The following is an 18,654-nucleotide window of genomic DNA, read 5'->3' as shown; positions in this document are numbered from 1 at the left end:
CTTGTAACTGCAGCACATGCAAATCTTAAATCACAGATTTCCTTGTGTTTTTTGTGGTCTGCACCCAAGCATGTGCTTCAGGACTCAGATAAAAACCTGCAGTCACAGTCAACCACAAGCAAATCTGACCGTAACTTTAATTGTTGGAGGAACACTGAAAAGCCACTGCGCCAGACATTACAGCTACAGATAAGGTCTCTGCCTGGGAGATGCTCAAGTTTAATCTTACAAAAATAAAGGGGAGAATGTATGCACAGAGAGATAAAGATCAAACCCCCCAGTTTTCCCTGCCCACAGAGCAGCCGGTATTATTATTTTCATTTTTGTGCTCAACTTCAGATCCTGCAGACAGACTCAAGAAGCAGTGAGTGACCTGCAGATCTCAGTCCCTTCACAAATGTTCAGGCCTCTGCTGCCACAAGGGACTATAGATTCTTTAGCAATGGGCAGAGAAGCCAGGAGCTACTTGGAGTTTCTGTTACTCTTAAAATAAGCCAGAACAGGTTGCAATCAAGCAGAACAAAGCATACACTGTTCCCTTTCTCCATATGCACTGGGATCACTGCTCCCCGATGCTCAGGCGTTTCCTATCTCCATCCTTTAACTACGATATGCTCTGAGAGTAGTTGTTTGTGGGCTAAGGCTGGGCTCGCCACTGAGAAACATGGCTCCAGCACCAGCAGGAACAGGCTGCCTACCAGTTCTGCTCTTCCCACTCAGCCCTTGTCTTGGGAGCGGTGAACCGCTTACTGCTCAGTGTGTAAACAGAAGTGGTTACAGTGTGAATAGCTGAGGAGAATGAAGACACCGCAGCCTGAAGAATGGTGCCTCTCCCCTTGCGTCGTCTGCTCTGGTTGGGGGCTGCCCGAGCTATTCAGGGGGCTTTGGAGCCCTGCTGGGATAATTGCTTCCTTTGCAGCAGTTTCTTGCTATTTCTCTCAGATGTCACAGTGGGTTTAAACTCCTGGCACAATTTCTGTTGTTCTTAAAAGGGTATTGTAATCTGCACCAATGAAAAAGGTGGAGGAAAAAAAAAAAGTCGCTGAAAGTGGGAAGAAACAGTTCTGGACACTGGAAATAGCAGCTGTTGGACTTTTTCTACTTGTACTTACAAAGTAAAGTAAACTACAATCTAGCTGGCCAAATTCTGTGTGGAAATCAGTGTCTCCTCTTTGTGAGAGCTTGCTATTGGTGGAATGAGCTTGTAAAAATGACAGAGAAATTGAAATTACTCAGTACTTTCATTTTCCCAGTTTTTCTCGTGTCTGTGGGCATGACTTCTTTTAAACTAGTGCTATCCGAACATAAATAAGAAGCTTTGAAGTCTTCTGTGAGAGCAGCATAAAAACATAGGAACAGGAAGCGATCTTTACAAAAAAATAAAAGTGTTACCTGATCACATTTCAGTTCCTTTAGTATAAATTACCTTTTTTATGACATCGAGAGGAAGTTAAGAGCTCCAATTGCATTCCTGTAGTAAACTTTCCTCCCTAAAAACACAGGAACAGCCACACTATGCTTTCAAAACAGATACAAACCCAAATGTTCAGTCTGAAGTAAACATTTAACTTTTAAAGACACTACTGTTTCCTTGTCAGCTACTTAGCATGACAAATAGAAAAGGAGATACACTTTTGCACTTAAAGTACTCATCTACCTAATTTTCTGCCAATTTTTTTCTAAAGCAGATGGCAAAAGTTAGGAGTCCATGGCTGCTGTGTAAGGTAAGGGGTAGTGAACATTTCTGACTATCAGATGGATATATTGGCACGTCCAGAAAGTTGAGTTTGCAATTCCACTTTCAAAATCCGGTCCTGAAGATCATCAGCAGATCATCAACAGGTGCTGCCAGCAGCCCACGGCATGCAATACACTGAGTGCCATCCTGACCATTTACAAACAGGGTAAGTAAGAGCTGCCCTTGGCTGGAGCCCCAACAAGGTCTGAACTCGCCATTCCTGACACACTCTATGACTCCAATCAGTGCCTCAAATACATAAAAATATTTCTAGGAAAAAATATCTATGACTGGCATTTCTCTGTGCTGTTCCCATTACTGCAATTTTTTTCTTTGCTGATGTCCTTCCCATGCTGATGGACCTCAAGGAAAGGAAAGGAAAATAATGCAAAAACACATGCTAAAGAATGCTGGGGAAAGCTGACATAGGTGAACAGGCATGGAAAACAGTACTTAAAGGACTGGCTTGATAAATATCTATGCAAACATAAGACCTTATCAATTAGCTGCTTTAGTCTTCTTGCCTCCTTTTCCAACACAAACAAAACATCAACAGGATCAACCACTACTGCAATACATAAACAAATTTCAGTAGGTTACATCAGTACCCTGATATCTGCACCAAGGTATAACCTCACAGAAAATTTTGTTAACAGTAAAGTTCACCCTTGTTTATCTTAGTGGACATGTTTGTTCCAGCACAGATCCACTGGTTTCCCTTATTTATGTCCAGAAAAGGTAAACAAATGATACTTGCTACCTTTGCAAATGCATTTTTAATGGAAGACTAATAATGTGGTTTTGAAACCCTGAATAAACGTTCAGAAAGTAAGGGAAAAGGTTCTAAAAATCCTCAAGTATGATAAGCATAAAAACAAAATAGTCAGTTGAACTAAGACTTCATCAACTATGCATTGTACTTTGCACTACACTATTAGCGATTATACATCATGTATAGACTTCTTCTAAGACAAACACATTGTTGACTTTTTTTAAGAAAAAAGAAGGTAAAATTCTACTGAAAATGGAAGTCAGTCATGACTAGAAAAGTCATAATTTCAGAGAATGTTTGACCCAGAGGGAAAAAAAAAAAGGGTTCTGATTATTCTTTTCACCTTTAAAATAGTTCCATCTGTTACTACACATTTGAAAAAAAAGTGCCATAACCTGTTAAAAAGTTTTGTCCTTTGATGAGATCTACTTTCAGTGGATTGCAATGAAATACTACACGTTTTCCCTAAACCTAAAGTTTGGCAAAAAACGTTCGGTAGACTTTCACATTAATATTCGTACTATATTTCAGAAAAACGCTTAAATATTCCTAAATCTCTGAATATAGAAATTCTGTAAAAGACTATTAGATTCAAACTTTTGTTCAAGACCTGATGCACAAGTGCTATAATATAGATATTACTACTTACACTTTCATGTCCATGCAAAGAACAATTGGATAGGTAGGCCATTCTATGCATAGAATATTAAAATATCGTATTTGCTATATTCAGAGTTGCCTTTAATAATATGTTAGATTCGGATCTAGGCTCATTCTGCTCACACAGCAAGCTAATTTCATAGTCAGATTGCCTGGAAATATACCACAAAGGTACGAGTGTATGATCCTAATGGTAACTTCAACAAATGCTTAGGAGCAATTCACCTCGAAGCAGAGGACTGGGCCTCCACTGAGCTTGACATACTTGTAGCCCAAAGCAGTAACTCTGTTCCTGAGACATAAGAGGAGGCAAAAACCAAAGCAAGGAGTGGGATTTAATGAGATGCACACTTCCTTGAGGAGTGGAAGACCAGAACCTCATTAAGTGGGGATTTGGAAGAAGATATACACATGGGATTCCACTGGAAAGAAATTTTAGATGCTAAATTAGTCAGCTAGGTACATAGATGTTAGAGTAGTCTAAGCTGTTGTTTCTTCTTCTGTATGTGGTTAAATAAACAATACTTTTCCTTTTCAGAAAGCTCCTCTGTGGCATTGTCAACTACTGTTCAAATGCTTCCAAAGGGAAAAACCATTGGATCACATCTGACAGGAGTTAGTGTAGCTGTTACACTGACTATTTTAAGTTTCCAGACAAGTCTAAGAGAAGGAAAATGACATAAATCTAACTGAAAGGAGTAAGTGATTTAAGGCTTGTTACCTAAAAGATTGTGTTTAAAGTGTTTACAGAGAGGACAGAAACGGATATAATACTGTCCCATCTCAACTCTCTCAACTGAATGTAAAATGGATATATATGCATATAGTCTGAATGCTGCGGATATGTACTAGGTGTAATGCTTGTTGATCTTTTTTTTTAAGTCTGCAGTTTGCAGAAAGTAAGAGGGAAAGAATACAAAGGTAAAACCTAGTAGACTATGTGCTGCTTGAGATAAAAAGTAATCTCCACTAGCAGAAACAAGAATTGCATTGACATTCTCTATTGCATCTGACTAAATAGGTCATATTTACCATATAAAACTTCTCACCATTAGCTAGTATCAATTCTCCACTGATAGTATGTGGAAGTAATTTGAAGCAATGTAGGAGAGAGAATAAAAATGATTTTGGTATCTATTCCTTTTATTATTTCATGAACACAAAACTGATGGCCATTAAAAGCATCCAGAAGTAGATCTGGCCAATCAAATGGCCTATGTGTTTTATCAGAGGACAATCTCACACGGGAAAAAAACCAAACAAACCAATCGTCTGCTAAGAGAACATTTATAAGGTACGATGTATTAAAACAGTATTTTAATACATATTTGGAAAACCCGTGTCAACAGACTTCTCTTACAAAAGAGTTCCCCCTGGCTAGATATCAGTCCCACAGACAAGAACTGTATTTGCAAATATAATTTTCTGGGTTAGCAAATCAAAACCCATTTTGATTATAACCGGCTAATTGCCCAACATGGTACCTTGGTAAGACAATTCAAAATAAACAATGTGTCCTTAACTTGCGAGTACTTAGAACTTATCTCACAGAGCCAATACTTAATTATTTTAATCCTTTTATCTGGCACCACACATTTTTTTTGCACTGTGTAGCTATGTAGTACTGTAAGCAATAGTTCACGTATGAATCTGCTCATTTTCAAATTTAGTAAGAATACACTTCCTCATCCTTTTCTTTTTGCCTATAGCCATATAGTTGTTATTTTAATAATTTGAGAAAAAAACAGAGATAAAGTTGTAAGTTTTTTAATTTCACACCCATATTAACACAAAATTAGGAAGAAATAGAATTCATTCTCAAAAATCATCAAAATATACTCCTACGAAAATGCAATGAAAGACTGAGGCTTCTGTTTAAGTTCTCTGAAACAGAGTAGGTTCATAAGGTTTCAAATGAACAGGTATCCTGAACATCACAAGCTGTAATGATGTGTTAACCTTGGTGACTATCAGAACACAAGGGTCAAAGGTTCAGTTGAAATCCCCGGGGATGAGCCTTCAAGGTGAATTTGAGATGAACTGACAGGGCAGCACAGTGAAAAATGACATTGCAGTCTAAGTCTAAGTCTAACATATATGCTACAAAGATGAAGAACTACCTTTTTCTTGGAACTTTATATTCCTAGAAGTAGAAGAAATGGCCTTTGTGAATATGTTTAATGCATGGAGAATATAATTCTTCACCTGTTGAAATCCTAAAGGTGAATATTTTCAAAGGTTATCTTCTATTTTTGAATCAGAAAGAATTAGCAAAGCAGGCTTGCAGGTTTATTTGCTCTGGTTCCTCCAGCTACTCCTAATTTTGCAATTTTAAAAATGTATTCCCACGTTCTACTTAAAATGTCCAGATTGCTAAAACCAAGACTTCCTTTCCCACTGAAAAACCCATTACAGCCACCTACATTTGTTAGCTTCAAGAAAAGCTAGCCACCAAAGCCTTTCATTTTGGATGACAAAAGTAGAGTAACAGTTGTTACCTCCACTTGGGTAATTCCTAATATTTGAGAATGACAAATGGAAAAGATACCAGCAAGACATATAACATAGAAATTTTCTCAGCAGAAAGTCTCATTAGGATAAAAATGAGAACGAATATGGAGTATGTCCATAGAACTCCAGCTGGCTAAAGGAAAGTAACTTAATGACAAACAAGCCAACAACAACAAAAAGTGAAGCAGTGAAAACAACAGCAACAAAAAAGATGAAGAATGTCAACTCATTTAGCACTTCAAAAAGAGGCTTTTCCTTTGCTATAAATTATACTATCTGCTTTCTTGAAAAGTGGGAAATATTATTCTCAGTGATGACAATGGTGATACTCACACTGATTTCAGCAATGGCAGAATTTCACACTGAGAGTTCAATATGTGTGCAAAGTATATTTTCATGAAACATACTAATCACAGTAATTGTGAATGCAAATTTCCCAGGGGTTATAATCATGCAAAGTACCTACTATAAAGACATTCCTAGTTTATTAATAAACTTTTGAGATCCTTGAATACAAGGGACAAATATTTGAAAACCACTTTGACACTTCAGCATATAACTTGAATGGTAAAGAGATGTTTTCTTCAAAACAAAAAAAAAAAAAATCTCAAAATATTTGTAGCTGGGCTAGATCCTGCAAGAATTAGACAATCACAAACACCTAGAGTGGAGCACAGTTTGCATACTTAAGTGAGAATATTACTCTACTGTTTTGTCTACAGAAAAGAGTCTATTCATGATTTAGGATGTAATAACACTTTACACTTTGGCAAAGTGGCACAACACAGCTTTGTTGCAATAATGTCAGGCTGCTTTACATGTATGAATGAATGCAGTCCCAGGACTCATGAAATGCTGAATAACAAGTACTGAACAACTTCAAGGCTTCCCCAGAATCACACAGGAAGACTGCAGCAGCCTAGCAACCTGCTTTGCTTAGCTTGCAGACTTTCTACCTCAAGGCAAACTTTCCTTTACTGTACAGTCATTTTCTCTGTAGGAAAATGTTTTGCAGCTCACTTTTAAAAATTGTGTTCCAATGACTGTATAGCCTCATGGTAAAAACAGCTCATCTTCAGTTCTATTCTGTGTACAGGTCTGCCAGAGAGTAGAACCACTCATACCTGGAATACCTACCACGAAACATAAAATGGTTTCAGTCAGATACCTGCAGCTTCTATGGAAACACTTCACCCTGAGCAAGCAATTTTTTCCAACTTGATTTGCATCAGGTCTTACTACTCCAAGAGAAATCCTCATATTGAACACCGGAGTTCAAGGTAGTCTTAAGAGACAAATTATTTCAGATGAATGGGAAGAGCAAGACCTGCGGAGTCTGAAATGTGGGCTGCTGTGGTGGAAGGAAGCCCAAGCCATCATGTCAACATCTTTTGCTTTCAAAAAACTGGCACTCTGAATGGCACAGCCACTTGGAAAAGCAACAATACTTACAGATAAGAGATCTTGAGTCATAATAATTTTGTTCAAGGAATTAAACTTCACATTTGGTGAGGGAAGGCAAAGCACTTAATCCTTTTCCCCCTCTTATCTTTGTAATTTTTTCTCCCCTGTGCAGCCAGAACCAGGAGCCCTAGCAGAGGCAAGCAGACAACTGACAACAGCAGCAAAGACAGAGGCAAAAGCAAAGTTGTTGAGTTAGAAGAAAATCAGTATAATTAGATCCAAGTACAACTAATCGTCCACACATCCACGTTAAATAAAGGAACAATCTTTATGTGACCATGTGCCAAACAGATCCTTGTTAGATAACAATTTTTCAGGAGGGAAAAAAAAAGATCAATTAACTGCTCAATGCAGCAGGAGTATTAGTCAGAATCGTCCTACAGCTACATAAGGAAAGAAAGGATCTTCTTTCCCTTTCCTTTTTAAGGAAGGCAACCATAAGAAGGCAGACTTGATCCTGCATAATATTACACAGAAGTCTGGAATAACACCCTGTAATGTGTATGTTAGTCCCACACTACTGCACGTGGTGAATATCTGAACTTCGCAGCAAGTAATTGTGAGTATATTATTACCTGGAGAGAGAGAAGTACTCTGTTGGGTTGAGGAAACCCAAGAACTGAAAAATTATTATTTCTGAAGTGCTGTGATTTGGACTAGACTTTTCATATAACCAGAAGCATCACAGGAAACTCAGTAAGGCAAAACTATCCAAACAAAGTGAAATAAGCAAAAATGAAGTTGACAGAACTTTCAAAAAGTAGACCAAAAAATCAAAGCAAACCAAACAAGAAGCTCTAATCACTTACATCTGTTCAAGGCTCCAAAAATGGGCACTGTTCTTCTCTACTATTTTTATTCTACATTTTTCTTTTGATTGTGAGAACATAATATGTGCAAACTCAGCACACAGATTGTTGAGGTTTTATTAAACATGCTTTTAGAGTTAGTGTCGTTTTTGCTTTACAAAACTAATTTCTAAAAAAAGCATGATACACAATAAAGTCTCAGTTACCAGTTATCTGATATTTAGATTTTAAGTGACAACATGTGGCTGCTGCAGTGTGCAAGTGACTAGGAATATAAAAAATGCCAAGAACAATCAAATTTATAAGGTCCACTAGAGACTTTCAAGATCAAAAATGTACTTTTTTTTTTTTTCCCCTTCCCCTCCAAATGGAGAGGGTTTCAGTGTTAGGAAAACAGTGAACACAGTGAGGAGCTGAGTTGCTTCACTTCACTGGTACAGACTTGCCACAAATAATACATTGGTTTCTGTAGGATATTTGTGTGTTAAAAGGACTTTCATGCTTTACTAATGGAAATATCTCTGTATACAAGTATAAAGTACAGGTAGATACAGTAAAAAAAAAATACAGGAAAAGGCTTACAGGTCCAGGAGTCTGCATGAAAGGACCTTGGAATGCAGAAAATTTCCAGTGCTTTTTTTTTGCACATTCAATCTGTAGGGATCCTAAGTCTCACATCCAGTGGACTGAACTCTACTCTGAATGTAGTTTCTGTCTGTACACAGTGTACATGCTTCCCAGTGTGAGTCCTAATGTTCTGTGTGTCAGGTTCATAAAAAGCTTTAAGAGTCTGATTCTTTGACTATTCCTTTGCTTCTCATTGGTTTTGCTCATGATGAGGAACTGGAGAAGGCACACAGCACAGCAGTCCCTAAGTGGCTGGGGAAGATGGTGTCTCCAGAAATGGATTTTTAACTTAGAGGAGAACGGCCACACTCTACATATAGGATTTCCATACAGCTGAAGAAGAGAGAGGAGAATTAACTTTCTAAACCAAATCCTCAGCTTTATTGTGCGTAATACAAGCAAAGGCTCCTTTCCTGACTGGTTAAAAAAAACTAACCAAACAAAAATGTTTCTTTTTCATTAAGAGAATAAAATGAATGAAGAAATAATTTCCCTCCCACATCCTTTCTTCATCTCCCTTACCCATCCCAAAAAAAACCCCAACAACTACACTGTCAGCCAAACAAAACAAAGAATTTGCTTTCCCAGCATAATAAATCACCTTTGCTCCTAACCATTCAAATCATAAAGTCCTACATGCTCTGGATAGCTCAAGTAACGTAGTCTGAGATAACAACCACCTGGTTTTTTATTATTTTTAAGGAGAAGCTTCCCAGACTCCATTTCTATAATTTCAGATGGTCCCAGAGGTTCAAAACTCTCAATAAGCCATTTTAACAAGAAAATCCTGGTAGTCTAATGTCTAGGCCTGTGGAAGTCTCAAAACTCAGATATTTAACAAATATTCTATTTGCTGCAGGCATTTATTTTCTTTTACTATCTAGGTCATCAGTTCATGACTAGGGACAAAAGAAATCCGTGGAGAATTTTGACTCAATGAGAAGTTTTCAAATTCCTTTAAGTCGGCATAGTATCTGCAAAAGAACTTCATTCTTCTTCACTTTAAGTTTATATTTAAAGTAGAAATCAGTGTAAAATAAAGTTAAGCATAGAAAAATGCAGACTTAGTTCACATTAAAGGAGTACTTTTCACTACTGCTGGGTGAAACTATACTGAGAAGCTGTAGTTATGCATGCCTACTGCCTATCATTTTAAGTATCGAGAAGATAAAATAGCTGAAGCAACGCATATCATTGATGCAAACATTTTTGAAAGTTATGAGAAAAACCAGAAGGGACAGATACTCTTAGCTATAGGGACAATATGATCAGCAATAAATTGGTTTAAAATACCAGTAATTAATAACCATAACAAGTCTTTTAATCTAACACTGAATTATGATGAGTTTTAATTCCAGTAGTTTGGGTTAGTGTGATCACAGTCTATAAATCTCTTAACCTCACACAGTAGTTACACCATCATCAGGCCCTTGGGAACACAGGAGGTCAGTTTAGTCCTAAATAAAAAATCTAGTCTCTGTAATAGTCAGTGCAAGCCTACAGAACCTGGTGTTGTCCCCAGTCCACAGATGTTTGACACTGGGCCATCCCTTTCACCCTGCGTCACGATGCTCCTTCACTTTCCACTAATTCCGCAGACCTGTATTATCCTTTGGTGATGTCTACTGAAAAGACACATCACACAAGTGTGAACCAATGCACGCTTTACCCTGCCGTGTGCTTTATTCAGAAACCTTGCATAGAAGATTCAGCGTTAATAATGAGCCATTTAAACCAATCAGAACCATGTCAGGCATTTAGTATGACTCAAACACTTTAGACTAACGGGCTTTTTCATCACCATTTTTTCGTAGCAAATATCACACTAATGGAGAAAACATCTTGTCCTCCAAAGAAGTATTTGGGACTGTTGATGTAAGAGCTGCAGAGAAGGAAGGGAACATCCACACAGGTGTTTTCAGGCCATTTGCTTTGGCTTGGCATGTGGAGACTTCAAGTCAACACAAGCTCATTTTGCCCTTACCCTCAGCACAACAAAAGCTGTGTGGCCCTAGTAGTACCATACCGTGCCGGAGCGATCTACCCTGTCTCTCAGCAGTGCTTATTAGCTCAGGCTCGGTGCCGCATTAACCGCTGCCATATGGTTTCTGGTCAATTCAAAGAGTGAACTGAATGAGCTCACATCTGCCTGACAAAGTCTGCACAGCTATGCTCTTTAAAATGGCAAACTTGCAAAAAGCTGTGAAGAGAGTCTTGTATTAGGTTAGGATTTTCAATCCACATTTACTTCAGTGCTTTCAGAAATACAAGCTGTCCCTATTAACAGCTGTGGTCAGGGTTGGAAACTACTTGTAGAGGTGTTAGAGATTAAAAGTTGCTTCTCAAAGAGCTGAGTCTAAAAAAGATGTGAGTATGGTAAGACTCCAGATACGATGGAAGAAGAGAAAGAGGAGAATGAATACAAAAATAAAAGTATGTCCAATATTTTTCTTCTTTCTGTTAGCCTAGGCTACTAGTCAGATATTTTTTTTTTTACAGCCTTCCAAGATGGACAGGGTCCTCTGTAGAAAAGGTAATGATTTTTTAGCCAAAAAACCCACAATCAATGTACAAAACAATGCAACAAATACTAATCAAAGATTAACATACCACTGAAAAGAGCTCAGACATGTCTGTGATATCGAAAAAATGACATAGCAAAAGATACCCTGAGAACTCTTTGTCTTAACACAGAAAGTGTGGTTGTGCAGATGTGGAAACTTGAGTGGTTTGGACATGGCAGGGGAAAAGGCAGGCATGCAGAGAGAACTGAGGAGGAAGACGGGAAAGGTGCCCTGGTGATAATGCAGGAGATAACAGAAGCATATGCTGCGGTCAGAACAGAAAACAAACGAGGTGATCCAGAAGACACATTTTTGATGATTTGTGGAATCTGGAGAAGAGAGAGACTCCAGCAGGAGCAACAGGGACGCTGAAACAGAGCTTTAAGCGTGAACACAGAAAAACAATGTCACATTTTGGAAAAACTGAGAGCAAGAAACAGCAGGTTTTAGAGGCATTCTCACTATCCTCTGGGACAGCTGTGTGGTTCCAAATTATTTTTCACAATGTTTTACATTTTTTCCCCTTGAGGTGCCAAGTTAACTCACAGCAGATCCAGTTGTGCCACCAGAGAAAGCAATATTAATAGCAGAAGAAATATAAATCATTAGCAAAAACTACTCTTGACCCTCAAGGAAGCCACCTTTGCAGAGATCAGCAGATGAAGGAAAAAGACGTAGAGTAGGAAGCCAACTCTCTCAGGGAGTGAGAAAAAGAGATAGAATGAAGCAAAAGGACTAGGAAGAAAGGAAATTGCTAGGGGGCAACAAATACATATTGGGAATCAGAAGAAAAAATACACTTCTCTTTCTAACCCTCCTAGGGTATATAGGAAATTGCTGCCTGCCCTTTAATCTGCCCCAAAAAAAGAAAAACAATTAAAATGAAATAAAACCCTGAACTGTAGGTACTTGTTCCCCCTTCTTCCTCTCATCCCCATTGCTTTGTGTGCTGCGCACCCAGGCCATGATCTTTCATGCAGCTCTCCATAGGACAGACTACGTTACCATTAGCATTACATCTTCTAGAAGAACATGCATTCTTTTGCTGTGTATGCAAAATACGTAATTTGGGAAGATTAAGATGTTCAGAAATTAATGATTAATAAATTAGTGAAAAAAGAGAGGAGGTCAGAAAAAAAAAAGAAATTGAGAAGGAAGAAATAAAGATAAACATCTTGAATTAATTTGGAGTGGCATCTTAACAGTATGGTTTGGGTCAGGAGCATATCTGTTTTAAAGGGTTAAGACTGTCACTCCTGCACAGCACACAGGAATAAATTTGATCAGGTTTTGTTTCCTTTTTCATGATTCACCTCTCCTCTGCAATTTTTCCCACTGCAATTTAACTTTGGAAGGAAAGGTTCCTTTCCTAAACAAGGAATTAATTTCTGCTTTTTCCCTCCAATACAAACAACACTTTCTCTTTTCCTTTTTAACTGATAGGCATGGCAATTTCTTCAATTTCTTTTTTCTTTCTTGTTATGACTGAGATCACATTGTGATCACCTGTGTAGTTTTAAATTTGCCAAAGCACAATGAGGCTGTGAATGATCTCCACCAAGAAGAATGAACCAAGTTCTCTTTGACAATTCATTAACAAAACATTCGGGGCAAATAAATAAACCATCTGCCTGAGGCACCTTTAAGGATGTTTTTCTGTCACAGCAGAAGATCAGAGGCTTTGTTTTCACATTTTGTAGAAAAAATTGTCATCACTCACTTGTGTAAAAATAGCATTGTGCAAGACAAAATAAATACTTCATATTTGTGATGTACTATTTAAGGGCCAGGAAATGAAATGGGAATCAAGAGCACAACTTACAACTTATCTAAAATAAGACTGTAAGTCATTCAAAACTGTTGATGTCACAAGACAGCCACACAAAAAAGGAATGAAAACCTGTATGCATTATTCATCCTGTAACTTTGATCTTAAAAGCTAAGAAACTTGAACAAGGAAAGATAAATGGCTTCTCAAGCCTTTTCTTTTAAAAATCAAATGAGGATGATTCAGGATAAATGATAGATAAGAGTTAATATGAAAGAGGGGGAAATTGCAATCACAGTGCTGTACCAAAGTTTCAATGCAATGGCTTTGCTTTTTGTATTCAATTACAAAGGATTTCTTTTTTAGGTACCAGCATCCTTTTTCATGTATATGTAAAAGATTTTACCTATTAAAATTTCATGTTCAGTATGCATAGTTTTTTTTCTTCTATCACCTACACCATGACTTCATGTGAACAATTTGGAAACATTCTGAAGCATGGGCTACTTACTACTGGTCATGGGGCAGCAACAGAAAGGGCTGTGAAATTCTGACCTCCAAATTTGGCTCAAACATCAACTTGCTCCAGAACTTATACAAGACATGTGTACATTCTCCCACTGGGAAAGTATTGATAATTACAGGCACTCTGACTGCATTTTGATTTTACTGAGGCTTAGTTAATTATGCAGGCATCGCCCCTAAAATATAAGACAAATTGAGAAAGAGATCCACAAGTACATGGAGGTTGGCCTGTCTAGAAGGGAGATCCACAAACTCCTCTTCAAATGCTTTGTGCTCCTGAGAGTCTGTAATTACTGCCAGTTTTTGCCTAAAGATATGCTCAAAGGCCCCATCATCTTGGTTTGGTTAGATTACTGATGTCAGCATCTTGTATACAGGCATTTGAGATTCACAAAGAAGAGAGAGCAGCAACACAGATCCTGAAGGGAGGCTCTGAGCAAAACCAAGGCAGACAGACAGCACCGCACTCATTACAAATCACAGCACACCAGCCATTTACATTAACAGCAAAGGCAAAGGAAGAGCGCCTTCACGTTACAGCATACAGCAGGAGGTTTTGCTTATCTGAGCTTTCGAATTGTTAACTCCATACCAGCAGATAGCACTAATCAGATGACAGCGTGAGGCGAGACGGGCGGGAGAAAAAGTCTGGATGGATGCAAGGGCAGGTTGTGAGATGGAGGAAATGGATGGGGAATGAGGTGAGAACATCATTGCAGTGGTGTGTGGTAGGAAGGCAGTGGGGACGGGAACACCATTTGAAAAGTAGTGGGAGGTTTTGGGGTACAACAGGAAAGCGGCTGAGAAGTGAACGGAGGCACACTGGAGGTACTCAGAGGCTTACAAACAGCAATATTCACTGCAATCGCTGTGAGTTGCCAAGCAAGTCATTACTAATGGTAGTCACAGCCACTGATGCTCCTGCCAACTGCATCTAGACAAAACACATTTGGAAAGACCAAGCCCAGTGATTACAGCAGTCAGCAGAAACTAGGAGACTGCCTGCGTTTCCTCCTCAGCCCTAGGGAATGCAAACTCACAGCTTTCAGTGCCAAGGCAAGTGGCTGAAACATGCGGCTGAATCCTAATGACACTGGGCTGACATGCAAAGGAGGTGGCTAGACTGATGGGGCTGGGAGCAGGCATGTTCCTGGTGAGGATACCTAAAAGCCCCAAGTCCTGGCCTAGATCCTCGCTCCAAGCAATTCACAGCTCTATGAGCTTCACAGTGATTCCAAACAGGCAAACACCACTAAGGGCTGGAAACAGAATGAGGAACTTCCCCACCCTGTGAGCTCCCTTCTCTCTTACTCATAGGCAAGGCCTTGCATCTTCATTCCCCACAGTGTCTCAGCCCCAAGAGGAGAGTTGCACAGCCTCTCCTAGGGCAGATGGAACATTTCAGAAACTGGAAAAATACATTTTGTTTTCACATTGTTCACTGTGAGAAATTAGAGCTATTAACTGGACTGCACTGGAGAACTCCTTTTCAGCTATATATATTATAGGAGGGATTCTCGATTCCACAGTAATCCCAGGAGAAAAATTAACTAAATGAGCACAGAATCACACTAGTTCTGCTCTGCTCTCATTATAATTGTTTTTAAATTCAACAAATTAAGTTAAAGGTAAGTACTTGCTTCACATGCAAGACTCTCATTCCTGCTTCATTTGTAATATATGGAGAGGGATTAGCCACATAAAGCATATGCTTTCATACTGTGATGTAAAGAATGCACATGAGAAAAAATATGTTTAGCTCCAGTGTACTGAGAAAACTGTTTATAGACAACATATTTAAGAGCAGAGAGAAAAAAACATGTTTTCATGATGAATCTTTGTCAGATGCATCCAGTGGACATGTGTACACTGAAGAGCCTCCAGCAAGTCTGAGCAGTACTGGGAGAGCTATGCTCAAAAAAAATATGTCTGTTTCTGTAATCCCAATCACAGATAGCTGTGTCCATACCCTTACTTTCATTTTTCATTTGTTCCAGTCACTACTGTTTATAACCTGAAAGACATATCAACTTATTTCTCTTCAAAGCACATTTATTTGCCCTACAAATGGACCAAAACCACGCAAAGACTACTTTGATTTTTATTATCTACATAAACATATCGATTTCCTTATCCCTACTAGGACAAAATAATATTTTCTTTTTACTGCATTCCAGAAGAAGGTGTGTATTAACTTGGAACTCATTTAACTGTTTTTTATCTACATGTCTTGCTTCAAACCCTCTGTTAGGAACCAAGCTACAATCTCTGTTTCCCTGGCACCCTCGATACTCAGTCTGTAAAGTGCAGTTTTTGCTGACTCAAAGATTAAAATTGTCATTGCAGATAAGAAAAAAAAAGCTCCCATATATTAAAAATAAGGTTGCTTCATGGACATATCATCTTTTTGAAGAAAGTATAGATATGGATGAAAAAAGAAGTGTCAAGCACCATTCCTTATTCCAAAAAAAAAAGTATAAATTTAATGTTTATTTTAAATCTCTTGACGGAAAGGAAAGTACTAATATGCAATGCTTTAAACAGATTTTGACACTTACAGAACTCTTAAAACAGCAATGAGTCAAAGATCAACAAGCCTTCAAGAATGAAAATAACTGGAGTTAGAAGTGGAGCCACTACAAGTATTTTCATTGATTAAATGCCCACTGGCATTGCATATATATTGAACACCAACATATACAGTTTGACATTTCCTGATCTGGTAACTTCATGGCTTAAATAAAGGAAGGTTACACCTGTAAACTATATTACCTGAAATTTATTCTCAATGAGTCAAGAATAATTTTGCCTTTAAATGGATGCAGATGTTAATTTTAAATATAGGCACTTAAATGAAAAGCTTTCTTTAAAAAAAAAAAAAGATTGATTTTTCATGTTAAAATTAAATCTAACACTTAAAACCCAACAACTTTATCCTTATTTCAGCTGTTGTACACTTAATTCTTTATGTTCCTGTTGCTAAACTGAAATGGAAATGACCTAAAGGAGGTAAGTTAACAGAAACTGAATAATTCTTAGTCAGGTTTCAAAATGAATATTTTTTTGCCCATCTGTCCTTTAGCATGCTGTCCATTCCAGGTCCCAATCTCCCCTTGCCTCCCAGCCACTAGCAAGATAATACAGATGTTTACAGCAAAGCTGTTAAAGACATACATCTGAATGAATATTTATCCACTTGGCAAGATCCTGCTACAGCTGTAAGTTGATGAAAATCTGCATGACAATGTAGCTTCAGTCTCTTGCCTGTGTGAGAAAGCAGTCACGACATTAATAGTGCTGCTCAAGACAATGGCAGGAAAATACGACGTAAATGAACACAGTCGAGGTAGCTATCGCAGCACTGTTACTTTGTACCTCTGAAAACACATTTGGGTAGGTGAAACAAGCATGTATCTACACCTACATCAGAACTCATTTTCATTTGTTTGGTTTTGGAAGCAGAAACTGATAACACGGGATAACTCCACCAGATGTCACGGTGAAAGAATACTAGGTAAGTGAGTATTTGACACAATCACTAGAAAAGAAACTGAACTGAGGGGCTTTATTCCATCATAAGCACAGTTTTAATATACACAGGTGGCACTGCCAGTCAGCGATAGTTGCTTTTGTTCTGAGTATGTCTTTGTTCTGGCAGCTGGGAGAAGAGCGGTTTTCATGTATAACGGAAGAAATGTACTTAAGAGGCAACACCTGAAAATCCTTCCAGAGAATAAACTACAGCAATAGAAAATGCAAGTTTAAAAAGCATTTCCTGAAAAAAGGGAAGAAAAAAAAAAAAAAAGGTATCACAGGAATCTTCTCTTTATCTCAGGTCAATTGACTTGTCACAGTGGGAAGGAGATTTGAAAAGGAAATTGCAAGTTCTTAGCAAGTATGATTGAAGGAACTGAGTTAATAGTCAGCAATCAGTATAGGTTCAGTAGGGCACTTAAAAATTTAAATGTATGCGTATGCCACAATTACAGAATGCCTGAGCTTTGTCTTGTTTGTAAAAAACAAATGGAACAACAGGCAATTTAAATCTCAAACAGAAATAGTAATTTTTTTTACTTAGGTTGCTGGGTTTAAGTATTCTTCCACTAAAAAATTCCCTCATTTCAGCATACGATTGAGGTATATAAATTTTATGTGCCTCTGATCTTGTTTTACACTAGTAATCCTCACAGTACCAACAGCATCCTTTATGCTATGTGCTTTCAGATGATATAGCTTTTCACCATATGGAAAGATGTTTTGTATCACCATGTTGGCAGAATATAAATGATTTTTTAACTCTATTTTTAATTGCCATTTCTTCAAGCCATTTAGGCTCAATAGCTTATTGTTTCACACGTCAAAAATTAAAAGAAAGATAATTTTCTAATTGGAGAAGCTGCTTTATCCATACTCTAAATAATCATGCACTGTATTCAGTAAGCTACAGATACAAATGACTATACCTCTAATGAAAAAACAGCTTAATTTAAGAGGGCTGGATAAGCCATCATCTCTCTAAAGAAATGTGACTATATCTCAACGTAAAACTTTTCTGCATGGATTTTTTTTCAACAGAATTACAAAAGAAGGTCTCACCTAGACTACTAGTATTTCTCTTTCCAACCGAAGAAGGCAGATATTACAGGTTGCAGAAATTTGTAGGTGGATGAAAGGCAAGAAAATTACAGGACAGTGACAACTATAACAAATTTCATTTCCACAAGCTTCTAATTCCTCTGAGGAAGAGAACAACATAGGTTTTGCATGGTCCTGTTTAACAAACAAATGCATACCCTGCAATGAAGTAGTACAAGACTAGAGGATGCATTCCAAGCTAAAAGCAAACTAGCCTTGCCTCCAAGGCAAGGAAAGGATGGATCCTAGAAAGTACAGCATGGCAGGATGCCCACATGCTCAAGAGACTAGTAATTTTAGATTTGTTGATTTTTGCATTGTTTGAAAAATTTTTATACTTACTGTAATTCTTTCATCTTTGTCATCTAGAGGGGTCCCATCTTTTTTCCACGATATAGTGGGTTCTGGATGACCTCTTGGTGGCTGACATTCCATCACTGCAGGTTCACCCACAGCCACCATTACATCTGATGGATTTTGTCTGAAGTCATCCCGCAGAACTGAAAGAATAAAGAAAATGAAGTCAAATATTACCCAGTGATACACCAATAGCACAACAAAATGTTTTGGTTTGGCCTTTA

At 38.0% G+C, this 18,654-nt stretch overlaps 1 protein-coding gene across 2 annotated transcripts in view; it reads right to left on the bottom strand.

The window, feature by feature from the left end:
- The window catches only part of ROBO1 (roundabout guidance receptor 1), a 538,100-nt gene that overhangs the window by 94,252 nt on the left and 425,194 nt on the right, over positions 1–18,654 (bottom strand). For both annotated transcript variants that reach the window (XM_086763761.1, XM_086763770.1), the window contains one exon: positions 18,416–18,573. In XM_086763761.1, coding sequence (XP_086619887.1) covers positions 18,416–18,573 — 158 coding nt within the window. The remainder of the gene's footprint in view (positions 1–18,415; positions 18,574–18,654) is intronic.

The sequence above is a fragment of the Chlamydotis macqueenii genome, chromosome 1, assembly GCF_036417535.1.
Source record: "Chlamydotis macqueenii isolate bChlMac1 chromosome 1, bChlMac1.mat, whole genome shotgun sequence".
Taxonomy (NCBI): domain Eukaryota; kingdom Metazoa; phylum Chordata; class Aves; order Otidiformes; family Otididae; genus Chlamydotis; species Chlamydotis macqueenii.
Note: the sequence above shows the minus strand (reverse complement) of the source record. Positions and strands in the feature narration are given on the sequence as shown.